At 39.2% G+C, this 20973-nt stretch overlaps 1 protein-coding gene across 2 annotated transcripts in view; it reads left to right on the top strand.

Moving 5' to 3' along the window:
- Window positions 1-20973, top strand: part of DIAPH3 (diaphanous related formin 3) — a 512673-nt gene that overhangs the window by 34528 nt on the left and 457172 nt on the right. For both annotated transcript variants that reach the window (XM_046028127.1, XM_046028128.1), the window contains one exon: window positions 13759-13926. In XM_046028127.1, the coding sequence (XP_045884083.1) occupies window positions 13759-13926 (168 nt within the window). The remainder of the gene's footprint in view (window positions 1-13758; window positions 13927-20973) is intronic.

The raw sequence follows: 20973 nt of genomic DNA, 5'->3' as shown, positions 1-20973 counted from the left end.
AGCCACTGCTCTCCTCTTTGTATAGTACTGGACTGGGGTGATCGCCTTAGTCCATGTCTTTGTCTGTGACCTTTAAGTTGAGACCTATTACTTCATTGGCCTACTGAATACCTTTGTATGGATGTCTCATCTGTACTTGAAACTCTACATGCTCCAAATGAAACCTTTGACTTTCTTTCCTCTTAAGCTTGTTTCTGTTGCTATATTCTCATAGAAGGTAGCTTCTTGATGATGATTTCTTGAATCTATTTCCTTTTCTCTATTCCTTCTATCATAGCACAAGACTCCCTATCTCTTGTCAGGATTTTCAAGAAACTTTGTTGCTCCCTAAAAAGTCAGTTTCCTGCATACCAGGCTGACCCATCTAAATTATATATCTGACCATATTTTACCTCATTTGAAACTGCTTAGGTACGCCCATTATCTATAAGTCAAGCCTGAGCTCTTTAATATGACCTATAAGGCCTTTATAGTAGGACCCTGCCTCTCTAACTTGATAGGCAACATAAAGACCCTGTAATTGTCAGCTTTATGCTAAGTAGTGTTCCAAATGTTAGCTTTATAAATACTTAATGCCCCCTTAGAAACTTGTGAAAATTACTATTCCCATTTTGAAAAATGGCAAAACTGAGCAAGAGAGATTTAATAACTTGTTCAATGTCATGGGGGCGGTGAGAAAAGACTATGACAGACTGATTCCAGAGAACATGGTCTTTACCAAAAGAGTTATATTGCTTTTTAAATACTATTCCTTTCACCACTGAGAGTGCCAGTATAAAATCTCAAAGTATATTTTCTTGTTTTCTGCTTTTCCCCTTGAAGCCATTTATATGAGACTTCTGACCTTTAAATTGATAAGGAAAAATTGTATCCTAGCCATTGATCTTAATTCTGAGAATTACAATTGTAAAAATATTCTAAGAAGTTTTCTATAATTAGAAATGAGTTATTGGGGCACCTGGGTGGCTCAGTGGTTTAAGCTGCTGCCTTCGGCTCAGGTCATGATCTCAGGGTCCTGGGATCGAGTACCACGTCAGGCTCTCTGCTCTGAAGGGAGCCTGCTTCCCTCTCACTCTCTCTGCCTGCCTCTCTGCCTACTTGTGATCTCTCTCTGTCAAATAAATAAATAAAATCTTTACAAAAAAAAAAAAAGAAATGAGTTATTTTTAGTATTTCCAGTAAACAAAACTGAGAGACCTTTATGTGTGTGAATGAGAGATGTCAACAAGTAAAGGATATGAATCTTTTTTTTTTTTTCTTCTTTTTTTTAATTGTAAAAGACATGGGAAAACTCTGTATGGGAAGCCACTTCACGGATCTAGTAATGGCCCCAGATATAAGTAGGAGCTTTTCTGGTTCCCCTCAAATTTCCCTTTTCTGTTTCTCCTCAAATTTCCCCACCAGGAATACGGTCTTGGAGCCATTGAAGGTAACACCTGGGTGGGGTTCTGATGAGTGCTTTGAGAGGCTTTCATTGTTCTCTGTGGGTCTTGTGACTAACTCAATATAACAGCTACCAGATGACTCCAGCATATTTCTAAGTGTGTTATGTGAGTGTGATCTGCTCAAAGAAGAGTTGCCCAGATGAATACGCTTAACAGGACTGTGTTTGGCCTACCTGCAGGCTATTCTTGATCTACCTAGATGTGACCTCCCTTGTGGGATAAATGCTAAATTGGACATTGTACTTTTGAAAGAATATAATCATTTTCTCTGATTATGTGCCTCACTTGCAACTCACTTAACAGAACATAAATCATCAACTTTAAAAAAAAGAGCTTAACTTAAAAGAATTACTTAAATTTTCTTTATTGGCCTAATGGGACATAAAACTTTCTGTACTATAATTTAAGTTCATTTTGCATTTTTATGAACTTCTATTTTCCTTGGTAGGTTTAAAAACCATGAATAATAATGCAGAGAGTATGGTATTTTCCAGTTTTTCTTTGAAAGGATATATTCAAAAGAAACTTTTCTGTGTAAAGTAGATAAACCAGCATGGTCTGGGACCATGAATTGAATGTATGTGGTAAAAATACATCAAATAAGTTCTATAAGCTTAAATTATTCACTAAGTCAGGTGAGCCTTTCTGAGCCCATTAATATGAGTTAATTAGAGCTTCCTGTACTTGGGTTTTCAGTAGTAATACTTAAGTACTGTCTTAGAATCTTTAAATATTTATGGGATAGTTTAGAGAGCTCCTACTCAAATCATTAGAAACTTGGGAATAAGATCAAGAGCTCTCAGAGTTGAATATACTAAGCTGTAGTGGGTGTGCAGACTCGTTTATTCATCCTTTTCTCCATTCATTAAACATTTGAGTGGTTAGTACTGTTATAGGAATACGAAGATAATATGACTGTCTCTGCCTCTGAGAACAGTGGGAAAGCAGATGTGTGTACAGTTTACAGTTGCATAGGTACACAATAATACTGTTCCAGGCCCATCGCACTGTATTTAGTGTTCACTGGAAGTCCAAGGTCAGCTTTGATATTGGGAGAAGACTTGCTAGAGAAGGTGACTTTTCAGCTACTTCTGAAGCACAAGTTGGAATCTAAGCTGGCAGGAGTTGTAGTAATTTTTTACTCTGATAATTTTACTTCCTGGATAGTAACTGAATGGATTCCTAATGGAAATGTTGGGTTGGCAAATAGAAAGCAATTGTTGATGTTTTGGGAAATTTTGTTTATTGGTATTACTCATCTATGTCTTCTAAAAAGTGTAATATTTTTCTACAGAGCTAATTTATATTTCCTTTTATGTATATATTATTTGCATATAAGAAATTAGAATTGTGCTTTAAGATGTGAGTAGGTATAACTTAGGGATTGTTTTGAATATTCTTTTTAAGTGACTGTTTTTTCCTTTGAGTGGATATTTTTCTTCTCACGTGGTGTTGCATTACAGAAGTCAAGGTTGTGTTCAGTCTAGGGGACTAATACTCAAAGGATCAGTGTTGGGAAGAGTCCAGGTTATTCTCAGTTTATAAAACCATAACACTAGGAGTTCTTCCTGATATTGTTGGGAAGGAATTGGCAAAGCAAGAAGCAATGGCTTGTATCCCAGACATGGAAGATAGAAAGCTATTTATTATTCACTTAACAAAAACGAATAGAACACCCACTATATGCTTGGACTATATGGAATTCTAGGAGTAGGTCCAGTAGTGAATAAAATAATAATTCTGTTCTTATACCCTGGTTGAGTAAACATATGATAGAGGTAGTTTCAGAATAGTGTTGTTACTACGTAATGGCAGGCACCAGACTTGTGGGCATCTTGCCCAGTCTTCAGTCGGGAAGGCTCCTATCTAAGATATAGTTAACTGAGAGCTGAAGATGGAGTTGAAATGAGCCAGATTAAGGGGATGGGATAGGAGTTGTGGTTGTGGATAGGTTTTAAGCCCAGGGAACAACATGCACTTTTAAGAGAGTCTGGCTTTTTCATTACTTCTGGATCCTACCACGTAAGAGGGCTGGAGTGGTGAAGAGATTGTCTGGAGTGAAAGTGCAGTTCAGATCAAGCTGGACCTTCTTGAGCCATGGTAAAATTGGAATGTCCTTCTCTGAATAATGGGGATGCAAAGGTTGAAAGGTTTTAAGCATAGGAGTGAGGGGCAGGACTGGATTTGCATTTCAGTAAGATCAAAATAATGTCAGTATAGAGAGTAGCTCAGAGTGTTTGGGTGTAGAGGGACAGAGCAGACTTAGAGGTAAGTGAGGAGGCTGTGGCTGTTGTCCAGGTGTCCAGAAGCAGGACAGTGGCAGTAGGGACGGAGAGAAGATGATTTAAGAAGAGTCGGTCTGTATCGTTTCATGATTTGTTTCCTTATTAGTTTTCATTATTACTACAATTCAGATGATTTTCTGTTGATCTAAGTGAAAATCAGAAGTCATAGCCCATCCATATCAGCACCTAGATGCCTTTCTGACCATCCAGGTCCATTTATTCTTTTTCTCTGATATCCTCTCCCAACTCCTCTGGTCTTCTCAAGCCCTCCTACTTTGCCCGTTGGCAGTCAAAGCCTGTCTTTGAATGTTTGTTTTTCCTTCTTGCTCTAATTGAAACCTAGATGTTCTTTGAAGACTTTTCATTCCTGTTAGCTTCTTCCTTCAAAAGCTTCTAGCTCTTTTTGAGCATTTCTGGTGCAGTTCTCCTGGTTGGTCTCAACTTGAGGTCTTGTAGTTTCTGCCACCAACGCATGAAAGGCATTAGAACTTGAGTTGTTTACTTTTCCACCTTGATTTCTGTTATTCTGTACCTACCAGGGGTTCTTAAACTGCAGGCCATGGACCACCAAGGGTCTGTAGTAAAATGCATGGTATCCTTGAACTTGAACAGAAAAAAAAATTAATTTCTTTATCTTCATTAATCTTTAAGTAAAACTTAGTTTTTTTTTTTTAAATTATGAATGTAGGTGAAAACAAATTCCAAACACACACATACAGTAGGATTTGATCTGTGAATTTATTATACCACAGAAAACAGATATGTTCAAAGCACAATAGTGATTGAAGATACTTCAAAAGGTGGTTTGTGTTCAACACTACGTTGAAATTAGATTTCCTATTACTCATTTTTTTTTTTTAAAGATTTTATTTATTTATTTGACAGAGAGATCACAAGTAGACAGGCAGGCAGAGAGAGAGGGGAAAGCAGGCTCCCTGCCGAGCAGAGAGCCCGATGCGGGACTCGATCCCAGGACCCTGAGATCACGACCTGGGCCGTAAGCAGCGGCTTAACCCACTGAGCCACCCAGGCGCCCCCCTATTACTCATTTTCTATGATGAGTTCATGAAGACCTATTACTATAAAATTTTAAAATATTTTCATAATACTGCTTTTGTTATTATACCTATTTTAGGCATTTAAAAGTATCCTATGAGGAGCTCTGTATTAGTCTTCTGTTTTTATATAATTATCCTAAAGCTGAGTAGGTTAAAACAAAAATAAAAATAACATTTCAGTTTCTTGGGTCTAAAATTTGGAAGCAGCTTAGCCGGGATAGTGGTGGTTTGAGGTCTTCTGTGAGATGATAAGCATGACATTGGCTCAGGCTGCCATCATGCTAAGTCTTGCTGGAGCTGGAGAATCCATTTATAGGGTGTTCACTTCTGACTGGGAAATTGGTGCTGGTAGTTGTTGGGGGCCTCCGTTTTTTCCTGTGTGGGAATCTTCACTTGCAGCTCTGCAACAGTTGGCTGTAGAAGGCATACTGCACATTGTAATTTATTTTATTTTGAAAGAGTTTATGGGGCGCCTGGGTGGCTCAGTGGATTAAGCCGCTGCCTTCGGCTCAGGTCATGATCTCAGGGTCCTGGGATCGAGCCCCGCATCAGGCTCTCTGCTCCGCAGGGACCCTGCTTCCTCCTCTCTCTCTCTGCCTGCCTCTCTGCCTACTTGTGATCTCTCTGTGTCAAATAAATAAATAAAATCTTTAAAAAAAAAAAAAAAGAGTTTATTTATTTATTTGACAGAGACACAGTGAGAGAGGGAACACAAACAAGGAGAGTGGGAGAGGGAGAAGCAGGCGTCCACTGAGCAGGGAGCCTGATGTGGGGCTTGATCCCAGGACTCTGGGATCATGACCAGAGCCAAAGGCAGACGCTTAATGACTGAGCCACCCAGGTGCCCCTACAATTCATTTTCAAGGAATGTTAATAACCTAGTGAGTATGCTTCTCATTGAATAAGATAACCTATGAAATTTAAGTGTGAATAAACTGCTGTAGGTAGGTACATTTGGGGGGGTGTTGATGATAAACTTTTTTATCTAAGCCTCTAGCTAAGGAACGTCTTAGAATTTCACTAAAACCTAAATTTAAGGGCAGGAAGGGCCATTTCTAACACTGAGGGCTATTAAAGTTAGAGTGTTATAGTGGGTGGCTTGGTGGGAATTGTTACTGAGTGCTAGGATGTGGCCTCAGACTAGGATGGTTAGTTCTTCACACCTGCAAGGATGAATGGCCAATTTCCCACTGACAGAGTTCTATCTTAGTCCTAGTGATGTCACCAGCATTTTAGTTAAGACGCTGGAACAGGCAAGCATGTCTTTGGACTGTCAGCGTGTACCATCTTCCATAATTCTCCCATCAGCCTCACAGGGTTCCTGATGTATCCTCTTTTCAAGCCTCTTTTTGAGGTTCCATCACCCTAGAATTAATCACTTATTCCTTTCCGTTGCTAGTTTATTTGGCTTATGATTTTTTTTTCTTGGGGGCGTCTATGTATTTTATCTTTATTTATAGTAGCTTCTCCTGTTTTTTCCTTCAGCTGGTAAGCCTCTTCAGGGACGGTACTGTATCTTAAATACTTTATCCAGTAATTGCTCATTCACTTACACCACGTGCTAATTGATTGCTAGCTATCTGCTAGGTTCTGTGCTGTAGGCCGAACATACAGCAGTGACTGTAACAGTTTCCTGTTGCTGTGTTAACAATTACCCCAAAACTTAGTGACTTAAAACAGCAATCGTTTAGTTTCTTTTTCTGGGGGCAGGAATTTGGTAGTTGCTTCGGTATATGGTTTTGGCTTGGAGTTCCATGAGACTGTAATGAAGATGTTGGCTCGAGCTATATAACTCTTACTCTCTGAGGATCTAGTCATCCTCTGTTGCTATATAATAAGTCATCTGAAGGCTCAGCTGGGCTTCCAAGATGGCACACTCGCATGGCTGTTGGCAAAGAGGCGTCTCGGCCTCTTTAGTTTCTTTAGCTCATTTCTTTGCCATGTGGACCTCCCCCAGGTCTTGAGTGTCTTTGTGGTGTGGTCTTTTATGATCTGGTCTTGGAAACCACACTCCATAATTTCCACAGTATCCTACTGTTTATACAAGTCAGAATTATTTGGGACCGTCTTAGAGACTGGCTACCACAGTGATTAAGACAGTTGATGGTTTGTCTAGCATGCCCCTTACATTTTAGTGGGAAAGAGACCATCAACTTTCTCAAAATAAATGAAGAAATTACATGTTTTCATAAGTCTTGTGAAAGGACACAAAAGGGAATAAACTGTGTGCGGTGATGATGGGGAGTATGGAATCCATTTGATAGAGTGGTCACCGAAGGCATTTCAGGCCTTAACCCGAAGCAGAAAGGTGAGAAGGAGCTTCATTTCCTATTAACAACTTGCGGGGATAGGTATTATCAAGAAAGATTTAAATAGCTTCCTTAGCGTGACACAACAAGCAATCGACTGAGCAGGATCCAGAATTCAGACTCAGGAACCCATTTTTTAATCAGCAAGTTGCTTGTTTAGCAATAAAGTTAATTAAAAAGCCAAGTGATTTTAGCTATTAGGTTTTTTTTTTCCCCTTCTCCTTCCTCAATTTTTTTTTTAAAGATTTATTTATTTTAGAGAGAGAGCACAAGCCAGGGGGAGGGACAGAGGGAAGGAGAGAGGAGGGGAAGAGAGAAAGAGAGAAGCAGACTCCAGACCTGGATGTGGAAGTCCATCTCACCAACTCCCTCCCCAGAGATCATGACTTGAGTCGGACACTCAATTGACTGAGTCACCCAGGTGTCCCATCTTCTTAAATATAGTACAAGGTTGCGTGAAAATTGGTAGATAATTTTGCGTAATTTTTTTCTAGATTTCAGGTATGCATTCACATAGAATTAACTTATAATTACAATGAACTTTTATTTGCTTAATTCTCTTGGATTGCATGAAAATAGGTACTCCCTTAGCGGTTCTAAGGAAGTAGATTCAGGATACTTTTTCAGGCTTTTCAAATTTAAAATGGCTAATAATTACAGTATCTTCCTTTTGTTTTAAATTAAAAAAATATCACTGCTGTTAGTATTTAAAACACTGTAAAAGAACTTTATCACTATTATAGTGTTATACTATAGCTTAAAATCCAGATAGTTTTTTAGAGCCTGTTTTTGGTTTAATTAATTTTATTTAAACTGTAATTACTGATTATCAGTGTGAGATAATACTCAGTAGGGTGCTCATTTAACTCCCCGTGAAGATAAGTGATATTAATTTATAAAACTGTACACCCCAGACACAGCTGAAGCCATATTAATTAAGAGTGGTGTACCACCTCCAAACAGTATTAAAATAGAATTCTCTCGATCTTCTGTGTGTTTAACCAGTTCTTCAGCAAAGGCACGTCATTGATATAATTCACCTCCTTGGGTTGTGTTTCTACCTCAACATTAAGAGAATTCATGTAAAATGAAAAGCAGCTATGCAAGTGCACAGATTGTGAAACCTCCCAGTGAAATTGCTGAATACAAAATAACCAACTTCTAGTCAACATAACAGGGATTCCTATTGTGTATTTATGGACAAAATCATTTAAAACTTTTGTTCTTGGGTTCCATTGTGCCTTCAAGCAAATTGAGTAATTCCGTGAAAGAAAAATTGTTTCTCACACCCACCCTCATTTCTGTGTGGAGTCATAGCATCCTTCCTTGAAACAAAAGCAAACCCTTCTCTCCCCCATCAATCCCCCAACTTTAGAACGTTTAAAATGATTTGATAAGTAGAGTTCATTTTGCACCTAGCTTTGTCAGTAGTGCCCAGATGATGGGAATATAACCATAGGGTTCCGTAAGAGCATCACATACCTGGGGATGCTTTTACTCTAAGCCTGAGGTACTCAACAAATTCGATTTACTGTACCAGCATAGGAGGATTGTATGTATTTTTCTCCTACTCCTATGGCTCTTTGTGCTAATTTTTCCTATCTTGCCTTTAGCTATCCTAGTGGTAATGTGTGAAATTGTTTTCCACTTGAATAAAATCCAACCTTCCCCCAGAGTTTAGGTGCTAAGCCTATGGGGGCGGTGTGCTCATTCTATTTTGTTGTTGTTGTGCAAATTATGATGCTGTTTATTGAAGCAAATGCAGCTCTACTTCTAAAAACATAATGGAAATTTTTTCATTTATGGGCTTGTATAAGTTAAATACTATGAAATTTTTATGTATAAAAGTGTTTTGGAGTTCATCCTTTATTATTTAGCCAGGCAGTTTCCTTATTTTAAAAATTAAAGGCAGGATGCCTGGGTGGCTGACTCGGTTGAGTGTCTGCCTTCAGCTCAGGTCGTAATCCCATGTACCCAGGATCGAGTCCGGTATCAGGCTCCTTGCCCAGTGAGGAGCTTGCTTCTCCCTCAGCCTGCCACTCCTCCTCCTTGTGTTCTCTCTCCAAAATCTTAAAAAAAAAAAAAAAAAAAAAAAAAAAGCAAATGCATTCAACCTGATGCTGCCTTTCAAGCTCTTAATACAAGTGTATAAAATGCACAGAGGCTCAGTGACTTTGAGAGAATCTTATAAAGTTTTGGTTCGTGGCGAAATTAGAATTTTTTTGGTAACTATCACTGATGGAACTGTTGGGTAATATATTTACAAATTGTGAATTGCTTATGCTTACTATTCCCATTCATTGACGTGTTTACATTTATAATATTGATGCTGCATTAATGCTGTTTTGCTTAATTTCACTTCATTATGAGTTTAACATATTCAGCTACTTTGTGTGTGGTGTGTGGAGTCGGCATGTGTTTAACACTCAGGAATTGATTTCTGTGGAGCAGTTACAGCAGTGAAGTAGTGATTCAGAGGACAGGGGGAGGAACCAATCCCAATTCTTAAATTTTTGGTCTAATTTTTTAAAACCAATATCAAGAATTGGGGTACTGAGGCACATTAGAGCCACTCACTTTGGGACCTCTAATCACGCGGAGACAATTGTGTATTTCTCGGTTATTTCCAAAGTAAAGGAGTATTTATGTGGACGAATTGGGTGCCCTTTTCTCTGCTGCTGTAACTCATTGTCCATACCTCTTACTAAGTTTTTTTTTATATCCATATAGAATTGCTTATTTATATGCTTGTCTCTGCCACTGGATTGTTACTCAGCTTGACTTGAATATAGCTTTTCGTTTTTGGGTTTTTTTTTTTAATTATAAACATCCGAATGGAGTAACATTTCTGTTCTTCGTTTTATATATCTGGGATTCTATCTGGTGTCATTTCTTTTTTCATCCTGAAAAACTTCTTTTGACCTGTTTTGGAGTATAGGTCTGATGAAGACCGATTCTCTCAAGTTTTAGCTGTCTCAAAGTGTTACATTCTGCTTCTATTTTCGAAAGGTATTTTTACTGGATATAGAATCCCACGATGACTGTCGTTTTCTTCCCAGGACTTTTAAAGATGCCCTTCCATTGTCTTTTGTTGTAGTTTCTGGTGAGAAATGAGTTATTTGTGTCATTTTTATCTTGTATATAATGTGTCTTCATATGTCTGGCTGTGCTTTTATGGTTTGCCCTTTACTTGGGATTTTTAGCAGCTTGACTGGGGGTAGCAAGGTGTGAGCTTGTTTGTCTGGGTATTCTTCCTCCGTGGCTGTGCTTCTGGTAGTAGTCATGAACTTATTTCTAGAAAATCAATTATTTCAGTCATTATCTCCTGAAATAGATCTCCAATATCCTTTTCTTTTTCTCGTCCTCAGTTACGCTTGTATTACAGTGCTTCACACTGTCCCACAGCCCTGGGGTTCTTGGTTCTTTCTTTTTTCTTTCCCTTCTTCCGTGGTGTTTGAGTTTGCATGCTTTTTGTTGGTCTGGGTTTAGGTTCACCAGTTCTTTTCTCAACAGTGTTCTGGTTATTCTGAAGTTCATCTAATGATTTCTTTGTTGATGCATCTTAAATTTCTAACACGTTCATAAGATTTTATTTATTTATTTATTTGTCAGAAAGAGAGAGAGAGTGCGCATGCACAAGCAGGCAGAGGCGGTGAGAGAAGCAGGCTCCCTGTCGAGCAAGGAGACCAATGTGGGACTCGATCCCAGGACCCTGGGATCATGACCTGAGCCGAAAGCATCGGCTTAACCAATTGAGCCACCCAGGAGTCCCTCTAACATGCTCTTAAAAATGATTTCCATGACTTTATAAATTGCCCATCTCCTACATTGTGTCCACTTTTTATTATGTCCTTCAGAATTTTTTAAAGATGTATTTATTTATTTGACAGAGCCAGAGAAAGAGAGTGAGAGGGAGACAGCAAGAGCAGTAACACAAGCAGGGGGAGTGGAAGAGGGAGAAGCAGTCTTCCCGCCGAGCAGGGAGCCCGATGCTGCCTTCGATCCCAGGACTCTGGGATCATGACCTGAGCCCAAGGCAGACACTTAATGACTGAGCCTCCCAGGTGCCCCCTTCAGCATTTTTATAAATATCTTTTGAGATGGTGTGACCCCTGAGTCCATCCAGGCCATCTCTAGGTCTGCTTCTCTTTGACTCTGGGTGACACTTTCTTGGTCCTTAGTGAATTCATCAGTAGTTGATTATATGGTAGACATTTTATTTGAATACTGTGAACATAATCCTTCTAAGAAAGGGAGTGCCTTTCTTCAGACTGCTCAAATGGGGGACTGAGTCCATGGGGTGTCTCACTGAGCCGGGCTTGGCAAAGCTGCCTTAATTTGAGTAGTGTCCTCTGGGCCTTCAAGGTTGTTCTGAATGAATGAGGCTCTGGCATTCTGCTTTTAGCTTGATGACTGAACTATTTGTTTTCAAGACTGGGATAGCTCTTTCTGCTTTAAAGTTCAGGTGCCCTTTCAGGGTTAATGTAAAGTTCTTTGTGTTTTCAGTTTCTTCAGGAGATATCTTGCTAACTTGGTGTCTGCCCCTGGTCTTCAGGTGGTAGCTGTCATTTACTTGCTGAACATCCAGAATATGTTTTGGGGGCTTCTCTCCCATCTTTCACTTAGTTCAGAGTGTTTGGGAGGACAGTCTATTTACCTAGGGAGAGGCCTCCTAGGACACTTCACGCCTGGGGATATCTTGCCCTCCCTCCAGCTTTTGGCAGACTAACTCCTGCAGTTGGTGAAGGCCTGAGGGAAAGCCTTGGTAGGTGCGTGTAGACTTGCTCCGTGACTGGGGCTCCATGGAATTCCAGTTTCTCATGCCAGAACCCATGCTGTCAATAGTTCATTAAAAATCTGGCTTTTTCTTGGCGATTCACAGACCTGTGCCCCTGGGGATAAAAATACATTATATGTTTATAAAAAAATAAGAAATAAAAAATAAAAAAATCTGGCTTTTTTTTTTTTTTTTTTAAATCCTTGTTTAACTTCTTAGTCTGTAACTGTTTGTCAGGGATCAAAGCAGCTTGTCACTTCCCAGTAGTCGTTCCAGGTTTCCTTATGTCCTCAGCTGCCTGATGGATTGAAAACAACACTAACTAACTTGGGAGATTTTCTGGCTTGTTTTTGTTATGAGGATGAGAACAGTGGTGGTATTTTGTGACTACTTTCTAAATCCTACTGGAAGCTGTCGCATTCTTAGGACTTTCATGATTAGGTCCTGTTAGACGGACCATGTGTGAATGTAGTACATGGCATTTTTTTCTAGGCTTTGTATTCACAGTGAATTTGAAGATCTGTTTTGAAAGTTAAATATCTTTGCATCTTACTTAAAGAAATCCTATTTCTTTTGTGAACTAATACTGCGACTTGTCCTTTTAAATTCAGTATTTTGTATCACATTTCTCTACTGGGCTATACTAGCGCTATCCAATAGAATTTTCTGTTGGAAATGCTCTATATGTGCTTTGACCAGTATGACAGCCACCAGCCACATGCGGCTTTTGAGGGCTTGACATGTGGCTGGTGCAACTAAGAAACTGAACTTATAATTTACATTTAAACAACCGTACATAGCTAGTGGCTACCATGAATAGCACAAGTCGATAGATTATATACATTATGGCAAAAACAGCGTAAGATACGGTTACACTGAACAATTCACAGAACCATTGTGGTTTCTGACCACACTTCTGTTAACTACTTTTAAGACCTTCTTTGCCCTTTTGATACCACTTGAAACTTTGAGTCTGGGTTTTATGTGATAAACAGAATTTGTGAAATCAAGCAATTTCCAAAGAATAAATAATTAGCTTTATAAAGTAATATCTATATACTTGCAAATATCAGTGAACTATTTGATTTAATAGAAGAAATCTCATCGCAGCAAAATCCCCAGCTTTATCTCCTGAGGCTTTAGCCATCCTACTCTATAGCTACTCGTGAAATTCAAACACAGACCAGCCTGAATGAAGAGAAATGTGTTATTTATCAGACCAACAAGCTCTAGAGATATAAGCAGAATTCAACTCTTAGTGCATACTATGAAATGTGATTGAGGAATTCTTTGAAAAGGGTCCTGGGCAAGGGGGCTGGGAGCTAGGACACTAAATATTGGTTTGATTGCCAACCCCCAAATTAGCCCAGTTACCTTTGTGAAACTGCTTAGTTTGCTAATCTGTAAAGCAAAGGTCACCTGCCATTAGAATCTTAATTCTGTAATTTAAGATTAGAAGGAATCTTTGGAGGTTGCCTAATCTCTTTTCTGTCCTTAGACAAGATGGTTATGGAACACTTTTATGTTTTTAAAAATCTTAAAGATTCTGGGGCGCCTGAGTAGCTCAGTGGGTTAAAGCCTCTGCCTTCAGCTCAGGTCATGGTCCCAGGGTCCTGGGATCGAGCCCCACATTGGGATCTCTGTTCAGCAGGGAGCCTGCTTCCTTCTCTCTCTGCCTGCCTCTCTGCCTACTTGTGATCTCTGTCTGTCAAATAAATAAATAAAATCTTTAAAAAAAAATCTTAAAGATTCTGGTGCTGAATGCCTTCTGATTAAATCATAGTATTAATGGGATCGACCCTGTTGGAGGGGGGGGTGTATTTTGGCAACTAGATATACGTTGTTGGAGGAAATATTAACGCATATGCTACTTTACCTTTGTAGCTGGACAAATTTGCCAGCATAAGAATTCCAGGGAGCAAGAAGGAGAGACCTCCGCTTTCCAACCTGAAGACTGCATTTGCAAGCAATGATTGCTCTTCTGAGGTGATGGAAAATATTCCAAAGCCACTGTCACAGAATGAAGTCTTAGAACTTTTTGAAAAGATGATGGTAAGAATTTTTTTTTCCATAAAATGGTTGATGTAAAAACCTTACCTTGTTAATGGAACAATGAACTTTTAAGATTTGTGTTCCATATATGATTTCTGATGTCCTTGAAGATAGCACTTTAGGTATACAGAGCTTTAGGATTACAAAGAAAAGAATGAGAAGAAAATTGGTACACTAAGTTGTGTGTGTGTGTGTGTGTAATATACAGAATACATAAAAACCCTCTCAAGTATCATAATGGTACATTTTGAATCTTAAAGATTGTCTAAGTGGTCTATTAGGGTTCGTTTGCATTGTAGAATGATCATCACAGTGCTGTGTATGTGTATGCTGATTTTGTTCATCTTTTTTTCTTGTTTGATTCTTTTCTTAGTTCTCAGGATAACCAGGTTCATAGAGTCCCAGAACATTTATATCTGAGGAGACTAGAACTCATTTTGGGGTGTATCTTTTCTGATGGAGACAGTGCTGTTAGAAGCCGCCTTCAGTTGGTTCCAATAAATTGTGATCCTGACTCTGCTCATGGGTAAACTAATTTGACCAACAACCCACTATGTTAAGTACGTTCAAAATCATTTATCACAAAATGAATGCTAATTGCATCTAAATAGTTTCACATATAGTTCTTACCCTCAAGTTGCTTATCTTGGAATCAAAATAAACATTTTGAAGAATTAAATGAGTAAGGAATGCCAGAGGGTTCTAATTAATGGTTAAATTCCTTGTAAGTTCAGAGTAGGAAGAAATTAATTTTTGAGATACCTCATTAGCTTCAGGGGAAGCCAAAATTGAAAGGTTATTATGGTAGCTTAGGGAAATTTCATAGAGCAGATGGACTTAGAGGCAGGTGTGGCCTTGTAGGGTTGGAATAAGCAGAGGGAAAGGGCATTCTCTTAAGATGGGGAAATGACAGTGAACCAAGACAGAACGAGGCACAGATAGCTCAGGGGGAACGTGTGAGAGGTTTTAAAAATTAGACTGGAGTGATAATTTAGGGCCGATTATGAGAGGATTTTTTAATACCGTTTTGAAGAGTTGTATAATATTCAACTTAGGATTTATTTTCTCTATTCCTCTATTGTTTTTGACAGCCTTATTAGTTTTTAGGGAAATTAAGTTATTTAGTGTATAAAATGTGTTTGAAATTTGAGAAAGTTAATAGCTGGTCTCCTCATTATTCAACTGGAATCAACAAAATATTTACCCTTATACTACCTTATTTTCTATTCATCAAATATTTGTGTTCAGTGTTATACATGGAGCTTTAGAAGGCCCCAGAAAGAGAGAATGCCTAGTTTGTGTCTCCATAGGTTTAATTAGTGTTAGCGATTCCTAACTTTTCATCACTGAGCATACGTTAGTATTGTTTTGCATGAACCTTAGACTTGGGACATTCTTACCTATTCTGTCAGCTCTTGGTGAAGGGCTAATTTTGTTTTTAATTAACCACACATGTATAACTCCTTATTAACTCTTTCATCTCCATGAGTTGGTATCATTTTAGCCTTGAATAAAAAACCTTTTCTTTCCCCCCCAATTTTAGTGTATGTTCTGCCAAAGTGAGGACTTTTGTTGTTTTTGTTTTATATTTTGCTGGCCTTTGCCTCTGTTAATGAGGCTTGTATAATGGTAGTTCTCTTCAATACCACGTTGGAGGACTCAAGATAATAAAGTGCCCTTAGCTCCCTTCTCATTCCATGTACCCTACCTAAATTACCTAGGAGATTCTAGAATGGTACTACTTTCATTTCCTGGTGACTACTTTGTTAAGAAGTTTTTCTTTTTGATCCTGATTGCTAGTGGCATCTGAGTATGAGTGAGTAGGCTATTAATGTAAGGTGTTTACGAGGCCACATCTTAGTACCACAAGCTATTAAAAGTATAGCTACCAGGAGTACTGAATACAGTTCACGGTATTCTGTACTGACTGTAATTACTTGAGGTATTTTTTAGTGACTGTGAAAAGGGTCAGTTACCCAGAGAAGGGTAAGACTTTCAGTGTTCGTAGTTATGAATAGGGCAGAAGGATATTGACATTTCTGAAGTGTTTATACAATACATATTTAATAACTGGGTCTGATCGCTTGTTAAATCTAAACAGGTATCCCCGTTGGCAGAAAATCGTTTGCAATCAAACTCATTTTACTCAGCAGCAGTAAAATGAAATTTTTGATGGGTCAAGGCTGCCCAGTTTGCTAAGTGAGTTTGTGAGAACTAAGGTCTTGTTTAAAAAAAAAAAAAAAAGAGAATTAGGTTCTTCTTCCCTTTCTGATTGCTTGACTGACAGTACATTATAGAGGAACATCCACTGATGGTTCTGGAGCTGAGGAAGGTCTTCCCTTCCCTAAATGTAGATGAGTGATATCTGTCAGGCTTTAGAGGGTACTGCATTTTTGACAAATTTAAAGCTGGTCTATGTCTGTAGAGAATGCTAGACGAAGCGTTGAGTTTGAATTTTCTTATTTTTACTCACATATCTAGTACTTCTTAAAATTTTTAACTTTTATTTTTTAGTGAGTGGAAGAGTGAGAGAGTGGGGGAGGGGCAGAAGATGGAGGGACAGAGAGAATCTTGAGCAGACTCCCTGCTGAGTGTGGAGCCCCACAATGTGTGACCCTGAGATCATGACCTCAGCGGAAATCAAGAGTTGTCACTTAATCAGCTGCGCCACCTAGGCACCCCTGTCCATTGTACCTCTGTCCTTTCGAAGAAGCTGGATCAAATCTGCAATCTTAACGTTTTGGCGTTTGCCACTACAGGGATTTTCTATGATTTAAAATTTACATCTAAATTCCTAGTTTTGACATTGTGCAATTTTTAAATACTTATTTAACTTTATCAAAGGTATTGTAATTTTTACATAAAGTAAAAATTGTTCTTACAGAACCTTTTTTTCTTTTTTTAATAGTCTTCAGTGTGTTGACTTGATAATGAGAGGTAAGGGTATAATGCTTGAATATTTGTAATCCTTTCATGTTTATTTTGGAGATGGATTTACTTGGTCTCTGGGAAATAGTTTCAGTGGGTTTTTCAGTCGAGGTTGGGTCGAGACTTTTTTTTTAAAATTTATTATTTTTTGTTTATTTACAGCATAACAGTGTTCATTGTTTTGGCATCTAAGCAGTGATGAATGTTGAGACTGCTTAAGGGCTCTTTCTCTCATTTGTCTTTTTGGTAAAAGTGGAATTGTTATCTGAAAGCCCCTGTTGGTTTCTGTGTGGATCTAGTTTTGTGAAGTAGCTATGTGAACATGTTGTATATACAACTTTGATTTCTGGAAGTCAAGTTTCAATGCTTACTATTGGACTCACTGTAGCTCTATGTTAACTGGTTTTTGAATGATTTGAGCATGGTAGGTACAAGCTGAAAGTGACTTGATCATTGTAGCTGTTGCTTCTTTGTATCAGCCCCCTTGGCTTATTCTTATGCTCCTAGGTGAAATCCCAGGTGGGTCTCAGACTTTCTCTTGGCTTTGAGATTAAGCAGAAAAAAAATAATAAAAATAATTTTGATCTTAAAAAAAAGCTCTCCTTTTCCCCCCCTTACAGACTGACTTTACTTCAGGTCTCTAGTCGGGACTGTGGTTAGGGAATGAGCTTGGCCTCTTCTGTTTCTCTACCTTACTTAGCTGTGCTCTACTCTCCAGACTGCCAACTGTTTCCTCCAGGACTAGATGGGAGGTGAGGAGAGGAGGAATAAGAGTTTGCTTCTGGTCTAGGGTGGTTATAATCTGTCCTTGGTGCTCTGGGGTGATGTTGGTTTTTATTGCTGCTGTAACAAATTACCATGGATTTTGATGGCTTAAACGCCAACATACTGTCTCCTAGTTCTGTAAGTCAAAGTCCAGGTTGACTCACCTGGTTTCTCAGGTTTCACAAGGCTAAAATCTATGTCCAAATGGCTGGGATCTTACCGGATGCTTTGGGAAGAACCTCTTCCAAGTACATGGTGGCAGAATCCAGTTCCTCGCTGTTGTAGTATTGAGTTCCGGGTTGTCCTCTGGGGGCCGCCTTAGCTCCCAAAGGCCTCTTTCCTATCCTTTGTGTGGACCCCTACCTCTCTGTTATATGAAATCCATCTCCTGTTTAAAATTTCTATGCCTTCTCCTCCTGTGGCATCTCTTGTCTCCCTCTACAGAAAGTTCTCTGCTTTGAAGGACTCCTGTATTAGATTAGGCTCACCCAGATGACCCAACACAGTATTGCAGAGTCCCCTTCTAACAGGTAATGTAACTCATTTATAGGACCAGAGATTAGGGCATGGACGTGGCGGACTGTTCTGCCTTTTACAGGTATAGGAAATTACAGATGCCGATTCTTTTCTCCTGTAGCATTTTTGTGCTCCCTGGTGCCCATTCTCACCCGCAGTTCCTTTGTCACTGTCCCTGTGATGTATCCTTTGGTCTTCTGCCCTGGTCTTCCATGAGCCTGTTCCTCTGCGGGAGTCGCCTTCTGGATGCAGGACCTCTCAGAGGCCTGGGATGTACATCCCGCCCACGGGAAGCAGATGTATCCTTGGCCCTTGCTCTTGTCCCTTATCTCATTCTCTTCAGAAGTTGCCCTGGAGGGAGTATAAACTACTTGATTCTTTCTGCTATTCCAGATATTTACCCTCCTAACTGTAAGTGGCTGTTCTAATCATTAGATCTTATATGTAATACATTCCACTCCCTCTTGTCTGCAGCTCTCTTTCCTTTAGTTACCATGACATTCCTTTCCTTCTGATTGTCCTGTTCTCTGGACAGTTTTTACCAGGTTCCATTCCAGGTTTCCTGATTCTGATTTTCATTTCCTCAGGGTGTTACCTCTGGTCCTCTTACCTTTTTTTTGTCCACTTTGGTTCCTTTCACATGTCTCATGGGGGATGGAAGCCCTTTCATGTTAGAATATCCCCAGTATTCTGATGCTCCACTGTCTTTGGAAGAGCAGCTATAATCAACCTCTGTAAAAGATGCTAAACCTCAACAAACCAGAAACTGATCTCATTCTTTTCTTTTGATATTTTTCCAACTTTACTGAGATACAGTTGACCTATATAACATTGTGTAAGCTTAAGGTATACAATATGACTTGATTGATGCATATATATATATACATATATATATGTATGCTTTATAATGCTTTATAATGCCCAGATATTTATTTTATTGAAGTATAGTTGACACACAATGTTAGTTTCAAGTGTACTACATGGTGATTGGAGCATATATATTTCTAAATGATTACCACAGTAAGGATAGTTAACATGTCTATCACCTCATTTAGTTACCATTCCTCACCCTCAGTCCCATAGTCAGAACTTTTAAGATTTAGGGGAGCCTTGGGGCGCCTGGGTGGCTCAGTGGTTTAAGCCTCTGCCTTCGGCTCAGGTCATGATCTCAGGGTCTTGGGATCGAGCCCCGCATCCGGCTCTCTGCTCAGTGGGGAGCCTGTTTCTCCCTCTCTCTCTGCTTGCCTCTCTGCCTACTTGTGACCTCTCTCTCTGTCAAATAAATAAATAAATAAATAAAAATTAAAAAAAAAAAAAGGTTTAGGGGAGCCTGAATGGCTCCGTTGGTTGAGTGTCCGACTCTTGATTTCGGCTCAGGTCATGATGTCAGGGTACTGGGATCCAGCCCCGTCTCTTCTTGGGCTTTGCGCTCAGCGGGGAATCAGCTTGAGGGTTTTTCGCCCTCTGCCCTTCCCCACCCCTTCAGATAAATAAATTAAAAAAAAAAAAAAACTTTCAAGATTGACTTTGAGCAATTTTCAAGTATACAATACAGCATTAGATTGGCCAAGTTCTACATTAGATCCTCAGAATTTGCTAGTCTGAGAACTGTAAATTGTACTCTTTGACCGCCTTCATCCACTTCCTTCCAGCTTCCTTCATCCACGTCATTCACCAGCTCCCGGCAACCACTAATCTGTTTCTGGGAGTTTGTTACTTCTAGATTGCACATGTAAGTAATACTATGTAGTATTTCTTTGACTTATTTCACCTAGTGTAATAACAGTATGGTTCATCCATACTGTTGCAAATGGCAGCATTTCCTTTCTTATGGCTGAGTAATATTCTATTATGTATATGTATATACTAGTTTCTTTATTCATTTATCTGAACGAATACTTAGTTTTTTTTTGCCATTTTAGTTTCATAAATAGTACCGTAAACATGGAGGTACAGGTATCTCTTCCAGAGAGTGATTTTCATTTCCTCAGGATGCATACCCAGAAGTGGGACTGCTGAGATCAGACAGAAGTTCTGGTTTTATTTTATTTTATTTTATTTTTTTGGAATATCTGTACTATTTTTCACAGTGCCTGTAACAATTTACATTCTCACTAACAGTGCACATGGGTTCCCACTTCTTCATTCTCGCTAACACTTGATATCCTTTTGATAACTGCCATTTTAACAGGTATGAAGTGAAACCTCTTGTGGTTTGTTTGTTTTTTAAAAATTTATTTATTTGACAGACAGAGATCACAGGTAGGCAGAGAGACAGGCATAGAGAGAGAGGAGGAAGCAGACTCCCCCCTGAGCAGAGAGCCCCCTGAGCAGAGAGCCCTGACTCGGGGCTGGATCCCAGGACCCTGGGATCATGACCTGAGCCGAAGGCAGAGGCTTTAACCCACTGAGCCGTCCAGGTGCCCCTCTTGTAGTTTTTTATTTGGATTTTCTTGCTGATTAGTGATGAAGAATTTGGCCACTTCTTTATCCTCTTTGGAATAGAGGTTTATTCTGTTCTCACTTTTTTAAAAGATTTATTTATTTATTTGACAGAGATAACAAGTAGGCAGAGAGGTAGGCAGAGAGAGAGAGAGGAGGAAGCAGAGCAAAGAGCCTCATGTGGGTCTTTCCCAGGACCCCGGGATCATGACCTGAGCCGAAGGCAGAGGCTTTAACCCACTGAGCCACCCAGGCACCCCTGTTCTCACTTTTCAACAAGATTTCTTTGAGTTGTAGGAGTTCGTTATATATTTTGTATATTAACCTTTTGTCAGATGTGTGGTTCATAAATATATTCTTCTATTCTATAGTTGCCTTTTCATTTTGTTGATGGCT

Source organism: Meles meles, chromosome 14 (assembly GCF_922984935.1).
Source record: "Meles meles chromosome 14, mMelMel3.1 paternal haplotype, whole genome shotgun sequence".
In the NCBI taxonomy this organism is placed as follows: Eukaryota; Metazoa; Chordata; class Mammalia; order Carnivora; family Mustelidae; genus Meles; species Meles meles.
Note: the sequence above shows the minus strand (reverse complement) of the source record. Positions and strands in the feature narration are given on the sequence as shown.